General features: G+C 36.5%; 11 protein-coding genes across 11 annotated transcripts; 5 read left to right on the top strand and 6 right to left on the bottom strand.

Annotated features, from left to right (window-relative positions):
• Window positions 1–604: 604 nt before the first annotated feature.
• On the top strand, window positions 605–2,213 carry RHIMIDRAFT_232672 (RabGAP/TBC; the record flags this gene model as incomplete). The annotated part of the gene is made up of 8 exons (XM_023607791.1): window positions 605–876; window positions 931–972; window positions 1,019–1,244; window positions 1,308–1,408; window positions 1,472–1,586; window positions 1,635–1,778; window positions 1,826–1,994; window positions 2,053–2,213. The coding sequence occupies 8 exons, from the start codon at window positions 605–607 to the stop codon at window positions 2,211–2,213; spliced, it is 1,230 nt and encodes a 409-aa protein (XP_023470946.1).
• A 43-nt stretch (window positions 2,214–2,256) lies between these two features.
• RHIMIDRAFT_232671 (uncharacterized protein) lies at window positions 2,257–2,712 on the bottom strand (the record flags this gene model as incomplete). The annotated part of the gene is made up of 1 exon (XM_023607790.1): window positions 2,257–2,712. The coding sequence occupies one exon, from the start codon at window positions 2,710–2,712 to the stop codon at window positions 2,257–2,259; it is 456 nt and encodes a 151-aa protein (XP_023470945.1).
• Window positions 2,713–3,799: 1,087 nt separating this feature from the next.
• Window positions 3,800–6,162, top strand: RHIMIDRAFT_288174 (cyclin-like protein; the record flags this gene model as incomplete). The annotated part of the gene is made up of 6 exons (XM_023613542.1): window positions 3,800–3,931; window positions 3,987–4,080; window positions 4,134–4,205; window positions 4,264–4,469; window positions 4,519–5,482; window positions 5,537–6,162. The coding sequence occupies exons 1-6, from the start codon at window positions 3,851–3,853 to the stop codon at window positions 6,160–6,162; spliced, it is 2,043 nt and encodes a 680-aa protein (XP_023470944.1). The 5' UTR covers window positions 3,800–3,850.
• Window positions 6,163–6,352: 190 nt separating this feature from the next.
• RHIMIDRAFT_284892 (fructose-bisphosphate aldolase, class II) lies at window positions 6,353–7,625 on the bottom strand (the record flags this gene model as incomplete). Its single annotated transcript, XM_023613217.1, has 4 exons — window positions 6,353–7,071; window positions 7,128–7,215; window positions 7,280–7,430; window positions 7,507–7,625. The coding sequence occupies 4 exons, from the start codon at window positions 7,623–7,625 to the stop codon at window positions 6,353–6,355; spliced, it is 1,077 nt and encodes a 358-aa protein (XP_023470943.1).
• A 1,441-nt stretch (window positions 7,626–9,066) lies between these two features.
• Window positions 9,067–9,416, bottom strand: RHIMIDRAFT_232667 (u6 snRNA-associated Sm-like protein LSm6-like protein; the record flags this gene model as incomplete). Its single annotated transcript, XM_023607789.1, has 3 exons — window positions 9,067–9,098; window positions 9,154–9,267; window positions 9,317–9,416. The coding sequence occupies 3 exons, from the start codon at window positions 9,414–9,416 to the stop codon at window positions 9,067–9,069; spliced, it is 246 nt and encodes an 81-aa protein (XP_023470942.1).
• Window positions 9,417–9,767: 351 nt separating this feature from the next.
• On the top strand, window positions 9,768–10,522 carry RHIMIDRAFT_232666 (esterase; the record flags this gene model as incomplete). The annotated part of the gene is made up of 6 exons (XM_023607788.1): window positions 9,768–9,821; window positions 9,874–9,918; window positions 9,978–10,043; window positions 10,106–10,147; window positions 10,215–10,404; window positions 10,452–10,522. The coding sequence occupies 6 exons, from the start codon at window positions 9,768–9,770 to the stop codon at window positions 10,520–10,522; spliced, it is 468 nt and encodes a 155-aa protein (XP_023470941.1).
• Window positions 10,523–10,757: 235 nt separating this feature from the next.
• Window positions 10,758–13,963, top strand: RHIMIDRAFT_4959 (Adaptor protein complex AP-1 gamma subunit). Its single transcript, XM_023615321.1, has 7 exons — window positions 10,758–10,927; window positions 10,975–11,275; window positions 11,323–11,464; window positions 11,526–11,699; window positions 11,749–12,080; window positions 12,134–13,631; window positions 13,688–13,963. Exons 1-7 carry the CDS (start codon window positions 10,861–10,863, stop codon window positions 13,778–13,780), a joined length of 2,607 nt encoding a protein of 868 aa, XP_023470940.1. The 5' UTR covers window positions 10,758–10,860; the 3' UTR covers window positions 13,781–13,963.
• On the bottom strand, window positions 13,850–14,776 carry RHIMIDRAFT_4918 (DUF298-domain-containing protein). The gene is made up of 5 exons (XM_023615315.1): window positions 14,646–14,776; window positions 14,453–14,594; window positions 14,330–14,404; window positions 14,155–14,260; window positions 13,850–14,108 (listed from the first exon to the last, which is right to left on the bottom strand). Exons 1-5 carry the CDS (start codon window positions 14,708–14,710, stop codon window positions 14,050–14,052), a joined length of 447 nt encoding a protein of 148 aa, XP_023470939.1. The 5' UTR covers window positions 14,711–14,776; the 3' UTR covers window positions 13,850–14,049.
• A 751-nt stretch (window positions 14,777–15,527) lies between these two features.
• Window positions 15,528–16,598, bottom strand: RHIMIDRAFT_196528 (uncharacterized protein; the record flags this gene model as incomplete). Its single annotated transcript, XM_023606134.1, has 4 exons — window positions 15,528–15,666; window positions 15,719–15,788; window positions 15,834–16,075; window positions 16,132–16,598. The coding sequence occupies 4 exons, from the start codon at window positions 16,596–16,598 to the stop codon at window positions 15,528–15,530; spliced, it is 918 nt and encodes a 305-aa protein (XP_023470938.1).
• Window positions 16,599–17,538: 940 nt separating this feature from the next.
• On the top strand, window positions 17,539–19,071 carry RHIMIDRAFT_243329 (uncharacterized protein; the record flags this gene model as incomplete). The annotated part of the gene is made up of 1 exon (XM_023609928.1): window positions 17,539–19,071. One exon carries the CDS (start codon window positions 17,539–17,541, stop codon window positions 19,069–19,071), a length of 1,533 nt encoding a protein of 510 aa, XP_023470937.1.
• Window positions 19,072–19,377: 306 nt separating this feature from the next.
• RHIMIDRAFT_284889 (ARM repeat-containing protein) lies at window positions 19,378–20,664 on the bottom strand (the record flags this gene model as incomplete). The annotated part of the gene is made up of 5 exons (XM_023613216.1): window positions 19,378–19,710; window positions 19,761–19,946; window positions 19,999–20,217; window positions 20,282–20,448; window positions 20,511–20,664. 5 exons carry the CDS (start codon window positions 20,662–20,664, stop codon window positions 19,378–19,380), a joined length of 1,059 nt encoding a protein of 352 aa, XP_023470936.1.
• Window positions 20,665–22,299: the final 1,635 nt, after the last annotated feature.

The raw sequence follows: 22,299 nt of genomic DNA, 5'->3' as shown, positions 1-22,299 counted from the left end.
TATCATTATTCGTCCCTCCCCCCTTTTTTTTTTATAATTAAAGAGATACCAAGGTCAAAAAAATATACTTGAAGGGTCATCAGATGGCATCATGTATCTGATATCAACTAGAAGGTTTTTCCGAAAAATGAAGTCGCGCCCTATCCACAGCATTTGTCTGCATTTAACAAGAAGTCATGGATAAAGTACATTTGACAATGCATATTCACACAGCTTTGCTTATCTCATCAGTCTCAGCACTATACCTGTCAGTGTACATTTGGTATTTAAAGGGAGGTCAAGGCGTTTTATTATCTCATGGATAATCAATAATAACACTTCCTTGTCTCGTGTACTATAGACGAGAAAGCAATGTCAACCTATTCTTGATCTTTTCTTCTTTTTCTCTGCTTTCTCCTCGTCTTCTCAAAGTCTTCTTTTGTTCCTAGATGCGTATGGCTAGTTTATGTCAAAGAATATGTCGTCATGATGGTAAAATGATCGCCCTCTCCCTCTCTAGATCAAATAGGCATAATTATATTTCAGTCGGTGAATGATTTATGTAGAATAGCCAATTAAATCCTGCAATGCCATTTTTTTTTATATTGTTATCGTTTTCTTTCTAATGGCTGTAGACACAAACCGTTCATGTCCTCCAATACCCATTTGGATAGAACTGTCTAAAGCACAAGAGCAAGTAGAACGTGGCAGCAGCCGCCCAACATTAACAAGTGGATCAAGTGATACTGACTATACAATAATAACTGCAACTTCCTCCATTAGAACTTCACTTTCCCTTAGAGATAAAAGAGAAATAATTCAACAGTATGAACAAAGACCTGAAAAAACACCTGATATTGCTTCTGAAATGGAGAAATGGTATGCAATGACAGATAGGTTTGTTGAAAGATATTTTATTAATACTCCCCTTTTTTCTTACTTTTATCGTAGATATGGCTTCTTGAACACTCAACAGACTGAGGCAGACTCTATGTAATTTATTAGATAATAGCATTATAGATGAATTAATATATTATAGACTCTTGAAAGAAAAGGAAATAGAAAGGGCAGAGAAATGGGCAGCGATGTCCCATAGAATCCTTATTGATGGTGAAACAGCATACACATTCAGCTACTCTAGCAAATTACGGAGGAGAGTATACAAAGGTATCCCTGACTGCTGGAGAAGGGACGTTTGGTATTATCTTGTGACAGATGGTTTAAGAAGCGCAAAAGAAGATTATGCATATAAGAAGTCCTATCAGGTTACGTATGCGCTAGTGAACGTATAAAAAGAGGTTATGTATTAAAGGAAAACTTTACTTTAGGAATTGCTCTTAAAGGAATCACCACATGAGAGACAGATAGATCTAGATATTCCTAGAACATTAAGAGATCACATCATGTTTAAGCAAAGATACGGATCAGGGTATGATTTTGCAAGTTAGAAAGACAATAGATTATTCATTATTATCATTATCATTATTACTAGACAGCGAGCACTATTTAATGTTCTAAGAGCCTTTTCTAACTATGATGAAGAAGTTGGATACTGCCAAGGGATGACCAACATAGTGGCGACCATTTTGATGTATTGTGATGAAGAGGTAATATAAAAGTTGGTTTGATAACAGAGGAAGCTCATTTAATGATAGCGAGCATTTTTGATGCTGCGTCGTATGTTTCTACGTGATAAGCTGCATGATTTATATATTCCTGGGTTTCCTACTCTTATGGAAAGCTTTTTTATACAAGATAACTTGCTAAAGCGGTATCGGCCGAGACTATATCATCATCTGGTAACTATCTCTTTGATGGCATTTACCTTAAAACTGACGAATACAAGAATGAGCTAGGCTTATCAAGTGACATTTATGCTACCAGATGGTACATAACTCTATTTACAGGTGGTGTTGTTCAATATCATACTCTTCTTCGTATTTGGGATATCTATTTTCTATGTGGCTATGATATCTTCTTCTTTGTGGTAATAGCACTCCTAAAGGAATATGAAGGTAGAGTCATTCTATTAATATAGATAATCCTTTTCTTACTTTTATACACATATTACAGGTCGATTACTTTCTTCAGATCTTGATCAATGCATGGAAACATTAGGCTCAGCCATGTCAGTATCCGATGACGATGTATTTATAAAAAATGTTCAAAGACTATACGAAAGAAGAAGTCAAGTTGTAAAGACACTTAGAAAAGCATATCAGGAAGCACATTAGCTTTTTATTACTAACTCACTCATTGTAAATAAAGAAAAAAGCCTTATTCATATATCACAACACTTGGGTGGTCATATTCAGCCATTGCTTTCAAGAACCACCGTACTCTTTCCTTACTATCATCATCTTGGGTATCACTTGATTGCCGCTCTTCAAATTGATCAGAGCAGGAGTCATCATTATTTATGTCTTCAACACTTTCTCTTGAGCTAGCTTCTGACTGTATGCTTGATATACTTGCAATGTCCGTCATGTCATCTGTATACATTCCATTTTCAATTGCATACGTTATTTCTCTTTCATCTTCTTCTTCTTCTTCGCTGCTAGACACCAGTTCGATAATCTCTTTTGAAGGCATTTTATCTTTAAGCAATTGTGGAATCTCGTCCTCCTTTGATTTTCGACAAACTGTCATTATGTGTTTAATTAAACGACGATCTTTGTCGTCATCAACCTCTGTAGGTCGTCTTGTTGCAGGATTCTTGAATGACAATTCCATAATTCACATAAACAAATGAAAATACGTCTTTCTCCCTCTCTCTTGCAAGTCATGTCACACCATCATTTATTGATAAATGTCAAATCTGAAATAAACAAGTGATAGATGATGTAACATGCATGTCTGAAAATCATCCTGTATGATAACTAAAAATATGCGAATCGTGAAATCACTTGAGTTCCCTTGTGTGTAATCCCATATCAACTTAATCACTTGTTCAGCAATTTTATATACAATACATTTTAAGTTAAAGTCATATTTATTAATGGAGAATTGACGATGGAGGTTGATGATAAAGTCAAATTGGATTTTGTTTCTTTTGGGATTTGTCTGTTGTCTTTTTCTGCAGTTTTCTCTTGGCTATGGGAAATCCCAATTCCGCGTATTTTAAACCAACAATCTTTGATTAATGCCCTTCTGCTACTTTTGAGCTGTGGGCTTTTCTTTCTCGTGTATACAATGTAATGAAATGCATTCTGTGCTTATGTAGTATTTAAGGAGCTCATTGACATAGTACGATATAGATATTGATGTGCCCTTGTCGCCAATATCCTTGAAGCATTCCTTGATGACCTTCAATGCATCGGCCGGCTCTTCCAAACGGTGGTAGTGGACCACATACGCCTTGATCATGGTTATAATATCAGCCCACTCTCTCACTGGCATAGAACTTATGAAACTTTCAACTTTAAAAGCATTGGCAAGCTTCACGGGAAGTACGTAATCCGGGTAAACACCATTAGGAATAGATCGACCCATATTTAGCGTTGTGTTGTCAATAGGCAATTGGTAGGTGAATACTACGCGCAGACACTACATGTGATATCATGAACAAAACTCCTCAATATGTGACGCCACGCTAAACTTACCCCGGAACCAAAGCATTTCCATGTTATTTGATGTCGAATACAAATTTATGAAGTTTTCAAACATTCAGTAAACTGAGAGTGGAAAAATCAATATCCGCAAAGCAGAAAATTCGGCCCACAAAACAAAACTTACGAGCCACAAAAAGAAAACGACGGCCCGCAAAATAAAAACAGCCTTCCGTGCAAATTTTACAGTCAAAACCAATAACTTGCCTTTCTTTTATTTTTTTTTTATTTTTTTTATTTTTAAAGAAAAGTATAACCAGCAAATGCGTTGTAGCAATTGTGGCTCAAATAGAACAGAATCGGATGCTGCCTCAGGAACCAGTTACTGTATTGACTGTGGTACAGTAAGTATCTAAAATCGTTTAATGCATAAAAAAAAAGCTAACTGGGTTGCAAAAGGTACTGGAAGAAAATACTATTGTTGCAGAAGTCACCTTTGGAGAAACTTCTGGTGGTAGAGCAATTCTCCAAGGTTCGTTTGCAGGAGACTCAGGTAATAATTAATTGAAATATGTTGCGCAATTATGTGTTGACTTTTTGGAATAGGTCGTATTGCCGGTGGAGGCTTATTTGGTAGAAACAGAGGAAGAGAAGGACAAGAACAAGCCCTTGAGAATGGTACAATCCTTATATCCTTTCTCTCCTTTTTTGTAACTAATTCTCCCTATACATATAGGCCGACAAAAAATTGCCAGTCTTGCACACGGTCTACGACTACCAGAACGTTACAGAGAAGCAGCCCAGCGATACTATAATTTAGCCGTTGTCAATCGTTTTACTAGAGGTCGCCGCAGTGAGCACGTTGCTGCCGTTTGCTTATATGCTGTATGTAGAAGTGAAAAGAGTGCACACATGTTGATCGATTTCTCAGACATTCTTCAAGTAAGATCATTAATATTATGAGCGTTTATTTTTTTTAACTTCATGTCAGGTCAATGTCTTTACATTAGGTGCTACATTTCTAAAACTCTGTCGAGTGTTGAATCTCAATCTACCACATGTCGATCCTTCATTTTATGTTTCACGATTTGCAGTTGCTCTTGATTTTGGAGACTATACACAAAAAGTTGCACAAGACGCTGTTCGTATTGCACAGCGTATGGACAGAGATTGGATCGTCACTGGCCGTCGTCCAGCTGGTATCTGTGGCGCCTGTTTGCTGATTGCCGCTCGAATGAACGGGTTCCGTCGAACGCTTCGTGAGATGATTTATGTTGTCAAAGTAGCAGAAGTGACGATTCAAAAGAGATTGAATGAATTCAACCAGACTGAATCATCTAAACTGTCTATTCGCGACTTTAGAACAATATGGTTGGAAAAACGAGCAGATCCACCTTCATTCCAAAAGAATAGAATGAAAGAGGCTGCCTTACAATCAATATCAAAAACAGAAGATGGAGAAGAGAACAAATTAGAAAAGGATACCGAAACAGATGGAGATAAAATAGCAAAAGTAGCTAGCATAGACAAGAATTTAGTTAAAGATACAGAGAGTCAATTGAACACAGCAGAAGAGGATTTAAGTACAGAAATTGATATAAAGGATGACCTACCATCGATACCAGACCTTATTAAAGATAGTCAAGACATGGACGAAAGTCAAACACAAATTGCTACTCAGATATCAGTATTAGATGAAGAAGCACATATTTCAACACTTGTAGACCAGCTTGGAGATAAGGATGCATCTTATGTGAACATCAAAAATAGCCCTGCATTTAATGATTTACCACCTGAAGAAAAGATGAAAATCATCAGGGCAGCAAGAGAAAAGGTAGCGGGTGAGATGGAAGTCATGTTGAACCCTAATCTAGCTGAGGATGCAAAAGAGATTAGTAAAGACCTTGAAGAGTGGATGCAGGATGAATCTGTTAATAAAGCTGCGAAAGAACTTGGTAAGTCGTCTCTTTCTTATTTTTAAACAAATTCTAATGGGACTCATCTTGTAGAAAAAGCAAATAACAATAAAGGAGAAGAAAAGGACGAAGAAGAAGAGGAGGAGGAGGAAGAGGATGAAGAAAACTTGTCGGACGTTGACTGTGATGAAATTGAAGCAATGATCTTGACAGAAGATGAAGTAGCACTGAAAACAAAAATTTGGTATAACGCAAATAAAGAATATCTGGAAGAAATGGCAGTACGCCGAATGGTTGAAAAAGATAAGGGAGGCAAAGACCATAGGAAGAAAGGAGGTATTCGTAAAAAGAAGCCAATGTCCTCAGCATCCACGCCTGCAGAAGCAGCCAAGCAACTCGTGGCAGCAAAGAAAGTCTCAAAAAAAATAAACCAAGCCGTATTTGACGATATGTTTGAATCACCTGAATCTATTGAGAAGATCAAGCAAGACTCATTGAAACGAAAGGCAGACGATGTGGATCTTGACGGCTATGAGGTTGTGGAAGAGTCTGGTGAGTTACCGCAGGCAAAGGTGAGAAAGACAGATAAAGATGAAGAACAGGACGAAGATGAGGAAGAAGACGAAGAAGAGGAAATCGCTGCTCCTTATGGAGGATACGAGCAGGATCACTATGACTATGACGATAATTATTACGATTACGGTGACGATGATTTTTAATGTAAATAGAGAAATAATAAATGTATTTGTGTATATCTGTAAATTTCAGAACTTGTATGAAGGCGCAGCATTAGCCTACACCACACATTTTATTTATTTGATAACAAAAAAAGTTTCCCTTTTTTAAATTAAAAATGATAAACAAACATTAAAAAGGATGAAATTGAAAAGAAGGGGAATGAAGAATTATTTACAATGTGTTAACATTGCCCAAGTCCTTACAAGCTTGTTGAACTCTCTTAGTCATAGACTTTTCAGCTTCACGAATGAAAACACGAGGGTCGTAGTACTTCTTGTTTGGCTTGTTGGGACCTTCGGGGTTACCAACTTGAGCTTGAAGGTAATCCTTTTTGTTTTCATAGAATTCCTTAATACCCTTCCAGTAAGCCCATTGGGTATCGGTATCAACGTTCATCTTGACAACACCGTTGCGAACAGCTTCGGCAATTTCATCTTCAGTAGATCCGGAACCACCGTGGAAGACGAAGAAGACAGGCTTGGGGTCATCGTTCTGGAGCTTATCCTTAACGTAAGCCTGGTGCTTACCCAAGAGTTCGGGGTGCAACTTGACGTTACCAGGAGCATAGACACCGTGAACGTTACCGAAACCAGCAGCAATGGAGAAGAGATTACTTACTTCCTTGAAAGCCTTGTAGATATCCCAGATGTCTTCAGGTTGTGTGTAGAGAGCAGCGTTGTCAACACCAGAGTTATCGACACCATCTTCTTCACCACCAGTGATACCAATTTCCATTTCGAGCCAGCAGTCAATAGCAGCCATTCTCTTGAGGTACTTTAAGCAGATCTCAATGTTTTCCTCCTTGGATTCCTCAGAGAGATCAAGCATGTGAGAAGAGAAGAGAGGTTCACCGTGAGCCTTGTAGTATTGCTCATCAGCTTCGAGCATACCTGTTGTTTAAATGTTAGCTTAGTATAAAGTAAGTGGGGTGAGAAAATAAAATTACCATCAAACCAAGGCAAGAGCTTCTTTGCACAATGGTCAGAGTGAACGACGACGGGGATACCGTAGGCCTTGGCGACGGCACGGACGTACTAATGACGTGTTTTTTTTCGTGTTAGCTTTGTGATGTATCTATTTTTTCTATTATGAGGGTACCTGAGCACCAGCGACGGCACCAATGATGGAAGCCTCTTGGTTCTTGTTATCTAAACCCTTACCAGCAAAGTAAGCAGAACCACCTTGGGAGAATTGAATGATGATAGGGGAGTTAATATCACGGGCAGCTTCAAGAGCAGCATTAACGGTACTTTAAAACAGTTAATAACACGGAACAGAAAAAAAAAACCTGGGGTACCCCACATGATTATATTTTTTCTCTTTACCTGGTAGAGGTACAGTTGATAGCAGGAATAGCAAAGTTATTGGCACGAGCGTATTCAAAGAGCTTTAAGAGATTCTTGCCAGTAACGACACCAGGAGGAACAATATCAAGGAGACCCATTTTAACTCGAGTTTATGAAAATTGAAAAGAAAAAGAAGAGAAAAGAAGTATGTAAACCTCTTTATTTAAAGTTTTTTTTTTAGAAAAAGTTTACATCATTTCAATATTAACTTTCCGATGGATGTTGCCTGGGAAATAATTGAGGGAAAAGGGTAAAGAGGAAGAGCTTTTTTGTGTGATCCGGATATTTCCGTTTAGTTGCTTATGAAAAATAAAAAAAAGTCCCGGAGTCTGTTTGGAGGACAATACTTGCATTAGTCCCTTTGGATCATTCTTGTAAATTATTAAATATCGCGTCTTATTGTTTGATTCCAAGTTTAACGTGCTTGATCTATCATTAAACCATAATTTATTTTATTTGAGCTCTTCTTTTTAGATAAACTCGGTTGCGATATATAAAATGAGAACTTATTGTTTAACTTCTTGGAAGAGAATAGAACATGCATACCCGGTTCCCGTGAGCGGGCTGTCAATTTATTTTTTGATGAAATGTTCAAAAAAGGCCATTGTCATGCAAAGAAAGAAACTCCTTCATGAATAAAAGAGAAAATAAGAATAGTATAGATATTACGTATTGAATAGCTTGTTAAGACACCTGTCTGCATTAATTAAACCCCCTTCTTAAAGGTACCAGGAACAAGTAAGGATATTCATGAATGCACTACGATCGCATCAAAATTGAACGCGTTCGATATAATTCTTTCATGATAGATATTGATAACACCATGTTTTGAGTGTATCAGTTATTAATATATTTTATGTAGCCTCTTTTTGATTTTTCTCTTTAAATAGAAAGCATTTAGTTTAAATAGGCTTACACTGAGTGCATTCTATTAACAGAAAAAAGAACATGCAAAGTTGAAAAAGTAAACGATCTCATACAGTCCCCCCCCCTTTATTGGTAATGCATGACATTATTTAAAAGAATTCTTTAGTTTTACTAATTAAGCTGGCTAATTTGTGTATTGCATTTGAAGTGCTTATGTCTTGATCAATAACTGATGGACTCTCAATTTCACTTTTTCATGTAGCTGCTGATTCATTTGGTTGATAAAAAAGTGTATATCATGGGGATTTGAATAATACACAAATTTAGACTTTGACTGTATTCATAAATCACTGGATCAAGGGATAAACGCCCAAGCTTCTTTAAACGTCTATTACTGCTGTAATTTTAAACTTACAAGAAGATACTCGAGTTGTTTATTAAGTGTCATTCTTACGTGTACACATGATACGTAAAAAAGGGGGGTAAATCTTCGCTTTTTTATACATGGACAGAATAACACTAATTCCTAGGCCTCTTTTTTTACTAGTAAAAAGAAGGCTGCCCACACCTATAAAAAGCGTTTTGTTTGCTTGTTTGACTAGAAAAGAAATAGAAAATAGTATAATATGTTAGTGTTAAATATGATGATGCTATTTTAATGATAATAAAATATTATGCAGTTTTATCTGCACTGATATATAAAACTAAGTCAACGTTAGATTACACAGTATATCATCGTCTATCAAACACACATCTTACCATTGTTGCCTCTAATGAATGTATCTCCATATCTGTTTTTTAATCGACCATCAACATATTCTTCTGTATTCTCTAACGCGATATTCATATAACCATCCAAGCAAGCCAATGTTCCTAATCATGCTTTTTATTAATTTATATTTCATTCATCTCCAATAATTACCTTTGTAGTCAATGCCAGAATTAAGCTTCACTTTAACAGGTTGACCCAGTACTGTGCTCAGAAAGTCAGTAGGTGATCTTGACTTTTGTTGATTCTCCATAAGATTTTATTATAAAGAAAAAAGAAAATAAGAGAAAAAGAAAAAACCAAGTTGAAGCGTCAGTTTGTAACGAAACAGTCACTTTTTGACACATCAAACACATCAGCTTTCTATTTTGTTTTAGTCGGTCAATCCCTCCCCTTTCCTCCCTTTCTTTTGCATGCACACGCTTTCTGATTGACTCACTCGCTTTTTCTCTTTCTCATTCTTTGTTTATATAAAAACCTCCTAAAGTCTTTATAGCGCCAGTTTGTGAAAAAATCAACCTATTCTTCATGTTCAACTTCCGCATCAGAGCTTGTCTTTTCCCTCTCCATTTTTCCATTTTTCTCTCTCTCTCTCTTTTATTTTATGATACCTTCGGTTGTACTAAGATCACCTCAACTTGTGCAAAAAGTGTTAAAGGTACCATGGATAAGTCCATCAATGTCCTTTTATTCTTATATGATGAAAATAGAGCTTCCACGCTGCTGGTGGATATGATGCACTTGTCTTACCTGGAGTAAAGCATTATAGTGCACAATTACCCTTTAATGACACTTGATTTTTTTCTTTTGATAGCTCAAATTGGTTGATACTAAGGATGGCAGTGTTTCTGCCGAGTTTCAGGTAGAAAAGAAACACTTGGTAAGATTACTTGTTCTATTGAGCCATTTTCTATCTATCATTCATCTAACTCCTCCTGTTAGAATCGCTTAGAGTCCGTCCATGGTGGCCTCTTGGCTACAGCAGTAAGTGCTTCACCTTTTTTTTTTTTTGTTTAGGCAACAGACCCATTGATATCTAATCTACCCAAAGGTAGATATTGGTGGATCGTTAGCAATTGCTTCCAAGGGATTGTATGCTACAGGTGTTAGCACAGATATCAACATCAGTTACATTAGTGGAGCAAAGCTAGGAGAGACCATTACACTCAAGGCTAGAGTGGATAAATTAGGAAAGACATTAGCCTTTACGACTGTAGAATTGTATGCCAAAGATCGCTTAGGTACGATGGTTATTTCAGCTTATAATTTATTAACCAAACAATCATAGTTGCGTTAGGAAGACATAATAAATTTGTAGCCTTGGCATACAAACATCCCGAAAATGAATTAAAGGACTAAAGTATTCCCCTCACCATTTTAGACATAGTGAATAAAGACTGACAGCTAAAGAATGATTAAATAGATGAATCTATTATACAGTGCTCATAGTCTATGATAATCACTAGTTTACTAAGCAAGCGTGTGTCTATAATAATATGCTTCAATGCAGCCCATTCAATTTACAATTTAAGATTCCGTTTGTGTTCAAGTGACGTGCCGCTCAAAGGCACCTTTCTGTCTTTCTTTTTTTTATATTTATTTCATCTTGTGTAAAAAGAAACAAGACCTGTAGATTCTGATAATAACTCTGCTACAATTCACTTCTTGACAGCAATTTATTAAACAACCCTTTCAAGATGATGAACAGTATTAATAAAATTTCGCAAGAAATCCTTGCGAAATTACCTCTCTTTAGACTGAAAGGTACACACACACAAAAAGAAACAATATATACTAATATTGTTCAAAAGACCTCATTAGAGCAGTAAGGGCCTGCAAGACTGCAGCTGAAGAAAGAGCAGTAATTCAAAAAGAAAGTGCCAACATTAGAACAGCTTTCAAAAGTGAAAATCCTGATACACGCCATACCAATGTTGCAAAATTACTCTATATTCACATGCTCGGTTATCCTGCGCACTTTGGTCAAATGGAGTGCTTAAAATTAGTTGCAAGTCCTAAGTATGCTGATAAACGATTGGGTTACTTGGGCATTATGCTTCTCATTGACGAAAAGACAGAAGTGTTGACCTTGGTGACAAATAGTTTAAAAAAGTAAATATCAATAGAAAACACAAACAGGGAAGCTAACCCCAATATAGTGACTTGAACCACAGTAATATGTTTGTAGTCGGTTTAGCATTATGTACAATGGGAAACATTTCCTCTTCAGAAATGGCTCGTGATTTATGCTCAGAGGTAGAAAAGTTGATGGGAAGCTCAAATACATATATTCGTAAAAAGGTATAAATGACCTACAAACAAAAAAGGGAGAGCTAAAGATTTACTCTATATATTTTATCAGGCGGCTCTATGTGCCTTACGTATCATTTCTAGAGTACCAGAGCTACACGAAAACTTTTTATCTAAAGCAAAGTCTCTGTTAAATGACCGTAGTCATGGTGTACTTATCACCGGTATCACCTTGGTAACAGAGATATGCCAACAGAATCCGGAAATAATCCCTACATTCAGAAAGGTACACCCATCTTTTTCATTTGGATAACATACTGACGCCTGACATATAGGCTGTTCCTTTACTTGTCAGACATCTCAAAAACCTCACCAGTGCTGGATTTTCTCCAGAGCATGATGTTACAGGTGTTACCGACCCTTTCCTTCAAATCAAGATACTCCGCTTACTACGTATACTCGCTAAAGGCGATCGTGAAGCATCCGAAGCGATGAATGATATCCTTGCCCAGGTTGCAACAAACACGGAAAACACGAAAAATGTGGGCAATTCGATTCTCTATGAAACCGTGTTGACTATTATGAATATTGAAAGTGAAGCTGGTTTGCGTGTATTGGCGATCAATATTCTAGGAAAGTTCTTGAGCAATAGAGATAATAACATCAGGTAATTATATACTATTGTATATCGGCATTCCCTTTGATTTACTTGTATTATAGATATGTCGCATTGGAGACACTAAACAAGACGGTCGGCATAGAAACACAAGCGGTTCAAAGACATCGTAATATCATTCTTGATTGTCTTCGAGACGGTGATATATCCATCCGTCGTCGTGCTTTGGAATTGAGCTTTGCGCTGATCAATGAAGGAAATGTGCGGGTATTGACACGTGAGTTGCTCGCTTTCTTGGAAGTAGCCGATACGGAATTCAAACAAGGAATGACAACAAAGATTGCACTTGCTGCAGATAGATTTGCTCCCAATAAGCGCTGGCACATTGATACAATGCTTCGCATGCTTAAATTAGCTGGAAACTATGTTCGTGAAGAAGTCCTTGCTGGCTTTATTAGTCTTATTGCCAGTTCGAGTGATCTGCAGCAATACACTGTCCAGAAGCTGTATGCAGCATTGAAGCAGGACATTTCCCAAGAAGGTTTGGTATTAGCAGGTGTTTGGGTTATTGGTGAATATGGTGATGTGCTCGTCAGCAGCGGCGCGTTTGAAGAAGAAGAAGGCGTGGTCATTGATGTATCTGACAGCTTAGTCATCGGATTGCTCCAATCCATTCTTTTAGGACCTTATGCCAATCAAGTAACACGTGAGTATGTGACAACTGCTCTAATGAAACTGTCATCTCGTCTGTCAGATGCAAGTGCCCAGTCCAAGATCAAAGAATTACTTAATCAGTACACTGTCAGCATGGAAGCTGAAATACAGCAACGTGCTGTTGAATATACCAACCTGTTCTCATATGACTCTATTCGACCCGCCATTTTGGAACGTATGCCTGTTCCCGAACCTCGTACTATTATCGCAAACAACTCTACTTCGGACAACACTCATACTGGACACACCGCGTCTTCTGGCAAGGCTAACGGTCCTTCAGATCAAGACCTACTTTTGGACCTTATGGGTGTTGGAACAAGCGGAGGTAGTGATATAGGTGGTGGTGATAGCTCTGATATTATGGTGCAAAGTCCTACCGCGACCATGTCGCCTCAGCAACCCAAGGCCTCTAATGCAGACTTGCTAGCTGACCTCTTTGGAGGTTCTTCTTCTGTTGCACCTACTACTACTATTACTACAAGTGCAACATCACCAAGTATGAATAATGACTTGATGAATCTCTTGGGACATAGTCAAGCACAGACACCAAAGCCTACACAGCCTCCTGTAGATCCCTTGGAAGCCCTGGGTCAATCCTTCTCAATAACCACATCATCTAGCCCTGCTAATGATTCTGTTAAAGGTTATGAGGCCTACTCAAAGAACGGACTTACCATTCGTCTTGTGCCCTCTAAAGATCGTACAAATCCAGCTATTATTAATATACAAGCCTTATTCATAAACAATGGACAAGCAACTATCAGTAACCTACAGTTCCAAGCTGCCGTACCCAAGAGCCAACGTTTACAGATGAATGCAGCCACAAGTAATATGGTTCAACCTAATGGTACAGAAAAGCAACTAATGCGAGTAAACAATCCACAACAGGTAAGAGAATACAAGTAGCAATCAAGCCACGGTAACTAATACTCTTTAAGACAACGGTTAAACTTCGATTACGTATATCTTATGATGTAGCAGGAGAAAGGATAGATGATATTGCACAATATGGACCATTCCCTGAAGGTGCATTCTAAATGACATAAAAAAAGGGCAGACTAATGATATATATTGTACTTTTGTGCTATTAAATATTTTGTATTTACAACCTATGCTTTGTTATGTGTAATGATTTATTGAAGATGACGCCTAATGCACTTGGGCCATAGTGTTGTTGATTTTGTATTCATCTTTTTAGAAATGTTTTCTTTATTTAATAAATTGAGTATAGTCCACATCAAAGATCTACTTGATGGTTGTAAAGAAAAGGTTCTAACGGCACAAACGAATACACATTTGAAATAAATTATACATCACTCTCTTGCTTTTTCTTCCACTCAACAAAGTCATCAAACAGTACTGGCCCTAAAATGTTGTGAATTATTTGCCATGTTCTTTTTTTCTTACGTACAATAAGAAACAGGATCATATCCTGATAGATCTTCAGGTATATTCTTGCCAAATTCCAATAGACTCCTCCATTGATCCTTGTTGATGACCTTTACTGGCTTTTTTTCCTTTATGCAATACAAAGAGTCAAAAAAACAAAACAAAAAAAAGAGAGAATGATGAGTGAGTAAACTTACCTGAAGGAACTGGATAAATGGCTTGACAATAGGATATTTATTCACCAACAACACTTGCCAAAGAGCAATAGCAACCTATTAAGCTGATGAACTGAATGTCATTCATAAAAATAATGTACAAACCTCCACATCCATACTCTTTTGATTCTCTGACTTTGCATAAGGAAAACAAAAATTATATAATCCTTCAAACTCTTTATCATGCTTCTCAACACATTGCTCTGTTGCTGATAGTGCCAGTTTTAGTTTACTTTCATTTTCAACGCTAACATAAAACGGTGTGAGTGTTTTGATGTTATTGAAATAAAGGACCTACTTTAATGCTTTCATCCCATGATGCCATTCATTCTTGGTAATATATCCCATTCTACTACAATTCATTTTCCAGGCAATGATCAAAGGAGTGATCTATAGAGAGATCAATTCCGTTATTCTATTCCAATCTATCTATCTATCTATCTCTCTCCTTTATTTAATATTACACTTTCAAGAGATACGCCAATATCTGAAAAGAAGGCTTGACAACCATCAGGACCCATTATATCTGAATTATCTGAATCCTTGTATTTATCATACCACAACTGACAATGTCTATCAAATATTTTCTGATAACGCGCGTCAGTTGGTACGCGTTGTTTATTTTTTTTTCTAAATTTGTATTTCCGTTTCTTTGAGATACCTGCTCTTTACTATTTTTTCTGTGTGAGTGGAATGAAGAGTAAATGTAGACTATATTCATTACCTTGTCTTGGGTGCTTTATTAGCATACCTTTGCTTTCTTGGTATTAGTTGAGCTGGTTCTGTGATTGCCTTGCGTTTTGGCATATTCAATAAAATAACAAAAAAAGGAAAAGGAAAAAAAAAAAGAGAGTGTATTTATGCCTCTCTTTCTCTCTTTGTATACCGTTTCCTTAAAGTCACAGAAAAAAAAAATGCACTGTGCATAAGGTTAATGTGCCCTGTTAAAGCCACTGTAAGGGTTTATCAACATATCATGGTAAATTCTCTTTTATAATAAACAACAAAAAAAAAGAACAAGTTGATATTACATTATGTATTATTAAAAGAATTAATAGGAAAAGAGGGGGAGGGGGGGGAATTAATATGTTATACAAATGATACCACTATTACAACTACTGAGTAACTGAATGCAATAAAATAAAATGATGAAGTATGCTACTGTCAAGTCTCTTTCTTTTTATCTACTTTTCATCTTTGCTTCTTCTCTAGCCTTCATGACTTGATGGTATTCTGTATTCAAAAGCTTATCCCAAAATGTAAAAAAGGGTTGAGCAAAATTGGTTTTGATTCCATGAGGTTGATGATGAATGTCATGGCTAATAAATTATAAGAAAACTCCATTCTCTCTCTATAGCCATAAATACTTACTAAATCACATTATTTCCAAAACAGACTGTCAAGGGGTCCCAAGGGAAACAATAACCACAATGATCATTTACTACAAATCATTAATACGATTCACACTTTTATATTCTATTCTTACCTGTTTTCAGTGTGGAAAAGGTGAAAAAGTACATGCCCAGACGAGGAGACATACCAGTGAGCTCAAATGCAAGGGCAGCACCACAACTATCTAATAAAAAGCCTTCAAGAGGATGATTATAGAGTGCTCCAAATGCATAAGGCACATAGAGTCGATGATGATGTGAGTGCATATACTTGTACATAAAAGTATAAGTGTGTGCCATACGATGAAGAACGTATTGGTGTGTATCAACAATAAACCTATAATAATATATATATTAATATATAGATGCCATATAATCTATATATAATCTTACATGGCAATAAAGAACTGAAGGGAAGGCACGATATAGTTTTGAATGAATATAGCAATCTGATGTGCCATTATATAACACTCTTCTATTGGTAATCCCATCCATTTAACCATCAGAGGGGTCATATAGTTTGTGTATCTTGCAATAGCCTGTTCATACTTTAACTGATCTGCGGCATGGTCAACTCCTTTGAAAAGGGCAATTCCAAGAATGATTTGAACCAAGTGTTGAAGTGCAACCATAACTAAGACCTTTTTGAATGAAACTCTATTTCTGTTTTGACGATCCTCTGGTGAGTGAATTCTATATTGTTCAAAAAAAGGAATCTTCAACTTCATCAAGATTTCATAAAAAGTACAGACAACCCAGTAGACAGTAATAGGAACCCATATAGCCATTACTTCATCATCCCATAAGTCTAAGGATAATGTATCCGGTTTAATATTTTCCTGTTGTAGAGTTGAATTCATATAGAAAAGTTGAACAGGAAAGAGAAAAAAAAAAAAAAAAGTGGTGCTGAGTCCCTTTTTTTAGTTATTCATATTCAGTCCACCAACCAAAAATCACAGACATCTATAAAATAAAAGCTGGAACATCCGATCAAAGGGCCATAATTAATCTACTCGACTTTGTTTTAAACTTTACCAGGTAAATAAGAGGATTTCTAAGGGAAATTAATAATAGGGGTTAAGCAAAGATATAAAGTGATAACGATTTTATCATTCGATAAAGTCGGCCTGCATAACTTTTATAAAGAAAGACGTAATAACCGCGGTACTACACACAGCCAATTTCATAAAGAGCCTCTTTCTCTTCTTTATTTTAATAAGCAAAAGATATTATTGCTAATGATCCGTTGCTTAAATTCATGAAAGCCTAAAGTAAATGATTTTCCGAGGAAATTCTCAGCAGATGAGCTCTATCTTGTATATTAAAGGGCAGCAAGGAATTATGCTCAAAACACTAATGTCTCAATTGTTTTGGCTGGATATAAACAGGACTCCTTTTTACTTTTTGAGTCATTCTTGATAAAGGGTGTATGATCTACAAAGATGTTTTGTAGACCATGTTTGTTTAGGGAGATACCAACAAGCGCAGATGTATACCGACATTTCATTATGCCTTGTTTATTTGTATTTTACAGGTTAAATTTTTTAACATTTAAGGCAACTAAAAATTTCAAAACTATAAATTTTGATGAAATTTATGATAAAACTATATTTGATCAAAGCAAAAATCACTAGTAAATGAGCGTGTATATTTATATATATTTTGTAAGCAAAGCCCATTGCTGCTCTTCCTTGTCATATGCAGGTAGATCCAGTGTTACGCAAAACATATGCACAAGGTCAGCCATTTTTACCAAAAGTTCAACCATTTCCCTTTTTCTTTCCTTTCTTTATTCTTTGAATGCCTTCAATTATACATCTACCAAGAGAAGTGCTGGCATCTATCTTTGAGTCATTATCCAAAACTGATCAATTTACATGTCAACGTGTTTGCAAGAGCTGGTCAGAGGTTACAAGACGTTTTTGTTATGAAGAAATCGCTATTGATAATACAAATGCTTTGGCTCTTTTGCGCTGCTTTGATGTATCCAAGCAGTCCACACATCCTGTTTTCTTATATACCAAGTCCTTAGATATCGAGTGTTGCACATGTCCCAATCATGAGCATAACCTGACCTACGAAGAATTCAGAAGACTGATCCAGTACTGCACTCGTCTCGAAAAGCTCTCTATGACACTCTACTCGATTTATTGGGAATACCTATCAAACATGAAGGAAATTCGTCTCCATCGTATCCAGACTCTGATCTATCCCGGGCCATACAGAGGAAGAATAGCAGAGGCCGCAAGCAGTTATTACAGCTCTCTTTACCTCTTTCGTGCTCAACTTCACACACTGGTGATTCATTGCTCATGCGATAGCTGGATACAACAGTCTTTTGGTCATCTACTAAACTACTTGTCTTTGTTTCCAAATTTGAAGCATTTGAACATCTCGGCAGGAAGTCAAAAAACGATGATCTACCTCCATGATCTGTTGCAGGCATGTCCAGCCTTGACGAAGCTCTGTTTTCAACTCGATCACCCATTCTATGCTCCCAACACGGCTCATGGTGAATTGACTAGCTATCCAACATTGGAAAAGCTTAATATTTATTTGCCCAAATTTTGCATGTCCTCCCTAAACTATATCATCCAACGATTTACTGGTCTAAGAAAACTGGTCCTAAGAATCTACCATGGAAAGTCGCATATTTGGACAAAATCAATGACCGAGTATCTCCAGAGGGTGCTGATTCCCTTCCTTCAACAATCATTAATAGAATACTCGGTTAAACTAGACGTAGAGGGTCCTAATGACCATATAGAAGAAACAATCCAAACGTGTTGGTTCGTGCAGGATACGGAAGCAGAGTTTGACATATCCGAGTCAAGATATGAGCGAACTCAATTGGAACTTATCAAGGACAACGGCGGTAATCATAAGCTTTATTATATAGCAACATGGAAACCAACACGGGATTCAGTATCTCCTTGTATTCGCTACATGAAAAACGCTGGAAGCAAGTTCTCGAAATTGACTATAAGCAATTATTCTTTCAGCAGCCATTCTCCTGATCTTGACACCATCCTTCAGTTCTGCCCTTTCATTCACAGTTTAACTTTAGAAGGTCTAGGACCTAAATTCCATAAAAAGATCGCCCCTAGGAAGAATGGACCGCAGCATCATTCTTTGTCAACAATCGAATTGAATCAAACACGATTACTGAAGATCAGGGTAATTCTTGAATTACTCTACGTAAAGGCTCCTCATATCAAAAGGATGGTCATCGCAAACTCTCAACTTGCGGACTATGACGATACAGTTGCGTTACAGAACTATGGTGGTAACAGAATTGAATTGATACTAAACAACGTGCATCAATCCTTTTAAAAAAGGCTTGGATGACGAGGGAAAAGTTTGTTTATTGAAAGACGCGACACATTATTTATTTATTTAACTAAAAAGAAAAAAGATAATAAAAATAATAAAAAAAGAATGGAAAATAAAGAAAAGGTTGTAACGTAAGCGTGCGTCAAGCTGAGTTATTAACGTACAAGAAATATGTGTGAGAAAGAGGAGGGGAAATATTATACATATATTGCTTTGTATTGTATGTGTGTGCGTGTGTGTGAAAGAGATTGTTGCTGATATGAGTATGTTTGTATGTGTATATATTGAGATCACTGTTTTACATAATTATGGGTTTGGAGGAAAATTAGAAAACGAAGTCATCAAGGGATGAAAACCAAGAGAATAGCCCAAGAGACCAGCGTTGTTATACTGCTTGGACTGTTGCTGTCTATTTAGTTTTCCTTGAATACGTTTGCAATAAGATGTATTTCGAATACAAGACAGTAAAGGACGAACACATTCGGCTAATTGTTGATGCTGTTTATCATCAGCATAGTCAAGCGCGGTTTGAACTACGTAGTTTGCATATGAGTCCTTTAACAATCTTTCAAGTTGGTCTTGGTTCATCATTTCTTGAATTAAGTCATGACGAGTGTTGTCCTCAGCAACACGGATACACTGGAGTATTTTGATTAACAAGCAATCAAAAAGATTATAAATGTATATACCTTTTCCATCACATTGGAACTATATTTCTGTACAGATAACCTGCTAAGATGCCCAATAAACTGACGAATCAACTGATCGGAAAAGCTGGCATCACCCAACTCTAGTACATATTGGACGACATAGTTACCATAAGGATCTTGCACTAATGTTAGAGCATGAGCTATAATTTCATTGACTAATTGTTTCTATATATAAAATAAATAAACACAGCTAATGAATAGATTATCATTCGCTTACAGTCTGATGAATAGCAGAGAAGTCAATGCATCTTTGCAATACACAGCAACCATGTCTATGAGTAGCTACTTCAACGCAATTTTGACTAACAGCGTCATAAATAAATTGCTTATCCTTGCTCGTAAATCGATGCAAGCATTTCTGAATAACATGATTTCCATTGATATCCTTGATCAGCATAACCACAATAGGCGATAATGCTCTAACCGTTTCTTGGATCTATATACGATTATTAAGTTTAAGGAGCTTATTGTCATGTAAATTAAAAAAGATGACTCCTTACCTGTTCATCCAAACTGATGAGTTCAATCATTCTTTGCACTGCTCGTGTACCGTGCATATTCAATGAGATATCTTGAATTGATTTTGATACTTGTTCAACAAGCATGGTTCTTTGAATATCTGTACAGTGCTCTAACATTTTTTGACACAAGTAATTTCCAAAGGGGTCTATATGTATAAAAAAAAAGGAGATAAGAAAGTGGGAACCCTTTTGCATATTTTTGCTTTACCGGTCATCAGTTCAACAAAATGAGGAAACACCTGGGTGAATATGATCTCTCTTTGTTCAAAGTCTTGTTCTTCCAGCTTCTTTTGCAGGAATCGACAACCATATTGATCTTTGCAGAGTAAATAAAAGTCTTCCTTCATATCTTCTAAACACATGGATGCAAATTTTTCTTCAATGATACTATTTGAGCTTGCTCTTCTTTGCACAACTCCTTGTCCCAAGTGTGTAATCGAATTCTTTCTAGAACCCGTGGGAGAAGGAGGACGGCTGCTGGTAGGTCTCATAAAGTGAGGAGCCAGTAAGCTGTTCGATGTTGTCGTTGAAGATGACGTAGTAGTAGACGAGGAATGATTTGAGGCGTAGTCTACATTCAACATGCTGTACTTTAACAAAGGTGCTCTTGTAGTACCTGAATCTAAGCTTCCGATTCGCCTTGAAGCTGTAAAGTCAGGGTTGGAGTAAGAGGGTGTCAATCGGTTGATGGATGATGTTGTGGTAGATGATTTGCTGAATATATCTAGCCTTTTCAGAGTATCCATAGAATATTTTCGCATAAAGGGAGCATCATTCGTTTCTTGTGTATATTGCATATCATTCCAATAGGGAGAAGAATAAGCATGATAGCTTTGCTGAGCGTATGTAGTATTCTGATATAGAATGAGTAAGATGAATGACTTAAATATGTATGTGTATACACTTACAAGATTAGGATAACTTTCACGTCTGATCAATTGACGAGTTACTTCATCATGTTGTAGTGGGTGTCGCATTAATATGTCTGGTGTTGTGCTACGACCTTTTTTTTTTTGTTGTGTAAACAAAGAGATTCTTTTTACATGTAAATATTTACCTGTATTATTTCTTAAGAGATGAATATCTGATAATTGAGGAGTAAATGCTGTGTTTTCGGGGAATAATGGACTGCCTATCGATCTCCTATTTTTAAAATGATGTTAATGTTTGTATATTTGACAACTATTTCTCCTTATTTTATATAATACATACGTATCGAGCATAGCGTGGTCCTGTATAGTCAAGCTATTTAATGTTGCAATTTGATTATCAAGGTCTTGATCCAGCATATTTTTAAAATGAATATCTTCGTGGGCGCATTTATCACAATTGCTTGATGACGTTTTCATTGTTATGCCGCTGTTGTGTTATTTTACCTTTTTTTTTTTTCCTCTCTTTTTGTGTATTATTATTATTGTATACGCGCAGAGAAAGAGAAAAGGAGAGAATAATTAAAAGAAAGAGAGAAAAAGAGAGAGAGAAAGAGAAAGAGAGAAAGAAAGAAAAAGAAAGAAAAAGGTTGGGTTATTTTTTATATCCAAATACATACACACACCAACATTTATATATACACACATATATACACACATTTATGATTTAAGGGGTTAATAACAAAATGCATACAAAATGCGGACATCAAATAGAGTGGAATTTATTCAGCAAAAAAGAATACTTACCTCCTCCCTCTCCTTCCTTATTTTTCTCTGCAAAATAACAAAAGAGAGAGAGAGAAAGAGAGAATGTATGATTCTCCCTTTCTAAACATGAATCAATATGTGTATATATTTGTAGTGTTTACAAAGATAGATAAATTCATATTTGCATTAAAAGCTACAGCATTCTTTTATTTTACTTTTGACAAATAACATACCAAAAATGGGTTTGTTTATTGTTTCTGCCCAATCATATCATTAAGGGGAACAAAAAAGAGAGCCTATATATAACTCTTTAGGGGATGAGAAAGGGAAACAAAAGGGAGGTGGATGAAGAACAGTAAA

Source organism: Rhizopus microsporus, assembly GCF_002708625.1.
Source record: "Rhizopus microsporus ATCC 52813 unplaced genomic scaffold scaffold_1, whole genome shotgun sequence".
NCBI lineage: Eukaryota > Fungi > Mucoromycota > Mucoromycetes > Mucorales > Rhizopodaceae > Rhizopus > Rhizopus microsporus.
This window is presented reverse-complemented; position numbering and strand designations above follow the sequence as displayed.

Excerpts from the sequence above, each read along its gene's own strand:
- RHIMIDRAFT_4959 (XM_023615321.1), top strand. The coding sequence starts at position 10,861 with ATGATGAACAGTATTAATAAAATTTCGCAAGAAATCCTTGCGAAATTA. Across the intron at positions 10,928-10,974 it reads ACCTCTCTTTAGACTGAAAG|ACCTCATTAGAGCAGTAAGG; the intron begins GTACACACACAC and ends ATTGTTCAAAAG. Across the intron at positions 12,081-12,133 it reads AATAGAGATAATAACATCAG|ATATGTCGCATTGGAGACAC; the intron begins GTAATTATATAC and ends CTTGTATTATAG.
- RHIMIDRAFT_4918 (XM_023615315.1), bottom strand. The coding sequence starts at position 14,710 with ATGAATTGTAGTAGAATGGGATATATTACCAAGAATGAATGGCATCAT. Across the intron at positions 14,261-14,329 it reads CATTTATCCAGTTCCTTCAG|GAAAAAAAGCCAGTAAAGGT; the intron begins GTAAGTTTACTC and ends TATTGCATAAAG. Across the intron at positions 14,109-14,154 it reads ATATGATCCTGTTTCTTATT|GGCCAGTACTGTTTGATGAC; the intron begins GTACGTAAGAAA and ends ACAACATTTTAG.